The following is a 3,594-nucleotide window of genomic DNA, read 5'->3' as shown; positions in this document are numbered from 1 at the left end:
AATTACAACATAAGTTTGTATAGTAACGTTTTATTTATCTTTGTTTTCCAAAGAACAAACTATAATTACAACATAAGTTTGTATAGTAACGTTTTATTTATCTTTGTTTTCCAAAGAACAAACTATAATTACAACATAAGTTTGTATAGTAACATTTTATTTATCTTTGTTTTCCAAAGAACAAACTATAATTACAACATAAGTTTGTATAGTAACGTTTTATTTATCTTTGTTTTCCAAAGAACAAACTATAATTACAACATAAGTTTGTATAGTAACGTTGTATTAATCATTGTTTTCCAAAGAACAAACTATAATTACAACATAAGCTTGTATACGTTGGATTTATACCACACTTAATGCTCACGTTTGTTTACATTTAAAATGTTTTGTTTTTAGTGATTGTGCTCACCAAACTTACGCATTACTGGCATGGTGACACAAGATAAAAGCTGCCCCTCATGTATATAGTTTCACGAGGATTATAAATTCGCAATACGCTTTTGGTAGTCTACTGCACGTCATTATTAATTGTTCTATGTGTACACCGTACATCGTGATGACTGGTTTTTCATTCCCTGGCTTGTTTACACATACAGAACTAGTTAATTACAAGAAGTGGCATTATCTATCAATCCATCTGTCTTATATAACTATATATATATATACATACATATTGTTACAAATAATATGGGAGCACTGTCTCGTGGTGTATTATTGTTCTTAATTGAGTTTCGTTCCTTTTTACTACTATATATATATATATATATATATTGATATTGTAACTTATTACGTTTACTAAAGAGCCAAGATTTATATTTCCTCTACCGTTCTTTGTGTAACAATCTTTACTAGCATACAAGATGAAGTGTCATAGATCTTTGTTGTTAAATAAAAGATAAAGTTAAATAAAACTTGATGTTATGTATCTCTGTAACTAATTTGTAAAAATGCGAGATTTATTTTTCTTTGCAGCTGGGTTTCTTCACCTATTACACCGTTACCATGGGGGAAATCACGACTACAGGTCCGGTCCCGATCGATAGTCTCTTTATATATCGACCAGACAAAAGAGTCGAAGTCTGGAGATTTGTCTTCTATATGGTCCTTCATGCAGGGTAGGTCCAAGTGCTATGACTTGTGCCACTAGGTGGCATCTGGAGCTCAAATTACTAAAATAAAATGTTACATCATATACTCTTGCCCCATTCAGAGGTACGTGTCTGTTTGTAAGAATACCAGAGCATATATAAAGTTGTATCACAAGATAAATTTGGACAAATGCCCCGAGGTACGAATGAATAGCCTTATCAGCAAGCTCAAAGAATTAGTTTCTTTTTATCAAAGTATCTGGTTTGTGCCAGATATATGTACAAATAGAAGGAACACAATGACAAAATACTTTTGTCTAAGTATTCTGATAATACTGATTGGATATCTAGTAAAAGCGTTGTTCCTTCAGGAAACTAACAAATATAACGGCTATTAGGAATACTTTAAAACTAACTCACCACTATACTCGTGAACTAAGATGTTTAAAGACACGTTCTTCAAACAAATGTTCAAACCCATGATTCAAGTTCAGTGGTTAAAAGTCTCGTAAGATGATGTGTGGAATCATTATAATTTTAGAATGACAATACATTTTATGTAAATCGTTCAGAGGATAGTGAAGAAAAAGAAATTGGTGCCGAATATTTTTGTCGAAACAATAATGAAACTAAAGTTTTCTCTTTATTTCATAAATAAATCTCAACGTTGGATTCAAAGAATATTGTATGCAATAAAAGCTAAATGGTCTTGTCATATTGATTTTTGTTCTTATTTAAGGAAGTATATGGACTTTAAAACAAGTTATTGACTCGATAAATCTCCCACCAGGTGGATTCACCTTCTTTTCAACCTGCTGGTTCAAGTGATGGTGGGTCTGCCTCTAGAAATGGTACATGGGTCACTCAGAATAGGAACCGTCTATATGGCAGGAGTGCTAGCAGGTGAGTTTCGCATTCAATTACAATACTGTTTTTTTTCTTTTTGGCCGTTAAGACTAAGACGTACCCATATATGTTCGGTAATATGTTGACAGAGATAGCCTACTTAGCTGAAAATTGCACCATTTAGTATGTGGTAACGTTCCTCTCAAGTGACATTGGTGAGTTGTTTTAAGGCATTCATCAAAAAGTTCAAACTTAACACTAAAAGTCACGTAGTACTCGGATAGGCTTCTGTATGGTAGTATCCGTGGCGTTAGCACATAGTTCTAACTTTCAGTTATTGACATGGGCAGCACTATAAGCAATACAAGATAATGTTTACTTTAAACAAAAAAAAAGGCTGTAAAAGTAAGACGTTTTAAATGAGAGTGGATACTATTGAACTATATATATATACAAACAGTTTATCTGTGCTGTATCAGTTCCTCTTTTGATCATTGTAGAATCGGAATTATCTTGCCACTAGTATATATCTTACTTACTTGTTTATCTTTCTTTTCTTATTAATATATTATCTACTTATCTGTTTGACTAAATATCTGCAGATCTTCTACATAAGGGAAGACCATGAGGGTGCCCCCCCCCCAGTGGCACAGCGGTATGTCTGTGGACTTAAAACGATAGAAACTGGGTTTCAATAACCGTGGTGGGCAAAGCACATGTAGCCCATTGTGCAGCTTTGTGTTTAACTTTAAACAAACAAACCATGAAGGTGCCTTCCTTCAGAACTAATGTTCAAATTTCAACTTTAATGCTAGTTCAATAAAACATGCCGTGAGAGACCTCTTAGACAATAGTCTGTAAGGCATGTTATAAAACTGACTTTCTTTTAATTATTTTACTTTTTTCGAGTGTCTGTATCATCATTTATACTTTGATTTTCAACAGAACAACAACTAAGAGGTAAATTAATGTGCACTAAATGTTCATACTTAAAGATCGTATTATTATACACAACTGATATATCTCCAGAACTGACCTTTTTTATGTGAACATTAGCTTAATAGGCGAAAACAATTACAATGATTGAAACAACTTACTTTCGTTTCAAAACACTTGTTTAAAATGTGCCCTAAGACCATTGAAAGCAATTAGAACTTGAGAAACTGCTAAAGCTACAAGTTAGAAACCCGTATCTTGAAAAGAAAATTAATATATTTTACCATTTAATATTAACCCACATAGTTCTGAGATTTTGATTTAATTTACAGTATAATAATTTAATGTTTTATGAATTCGAGTTATATAGCAGTCATGTCAAAATGCTTGAAAACTAAATAACTGTTCACTATTTTAATAAATGTAGTAAAGCCTACTCATAAATGCGTAAATCATTACTACTTCAAAAACAAAATGTGTAAAATCCTTCTACCTTTTCTAATAGAAATCTACTTATGAAATCACAGATAATTACTGGTTCGAAGACAAAATGTATAAAATCTTTCTACCTTTTCTAATATAAATGTACTTATTAAAACACAGATAATTACTGGTTCGAAGACAAAATGTGTATACTCTACCTTTTCTAATAGAAATCTACTTATTAAAACACAGATAATTACTGGTTCGAAGACAAAATGTGTATACTCTACCTTTTCTA

At 31.8% G+C, this 3,594-nt stretch overlaps 1 protein-coding gene across 2 annotated transcripts in view; it reads left to right on the top strand.

Annotated features, from left to right (window-relative positions):
• LOC106478441 (protein rhomboid-like) overlaps positions 1-3,594 on the top strand; it is an 85,726-nt gene that overhangs the window by 77,635 nt on the left and 4,497 nt on the right. For both annotated transcript variants that reach the window (XM_022382043.1, XM_013938983.2), the window contains exons 3-4: positions 976-1,118; positions 1,882-1,994. In XM_022382043.1, the coding sequence (XP_022237751.1) occupies positions 976-1,118; positions 1,882-1,994 (256 nt within the window). The remainder of the gene's footprint in view (positions 1-975; positions 1,119-1,881; positions 1,995-3,594) is intronic.

Source organism: Limulus polyphemus, unplaced genomic scaffold, assembly GCF_000517525.1.
Source record: "Limulus polyphemus unplaced genomic scaffold, Limulus_polyphemus-2.1.2 Scaffold212, whole genome shotgun sequence".
Taxonomy (NCBI): Eukaryota; Metazoa; Arthropoda; class Merostomata; order Xiphosura; family Limulidae; genus Limulus; species Limulus polyphemus.
The sequence above is the reverse complement of the archived record's forward strand: the minus strand, read 5'-3'. Positions and strand labels throughout refer to the sequence as shown.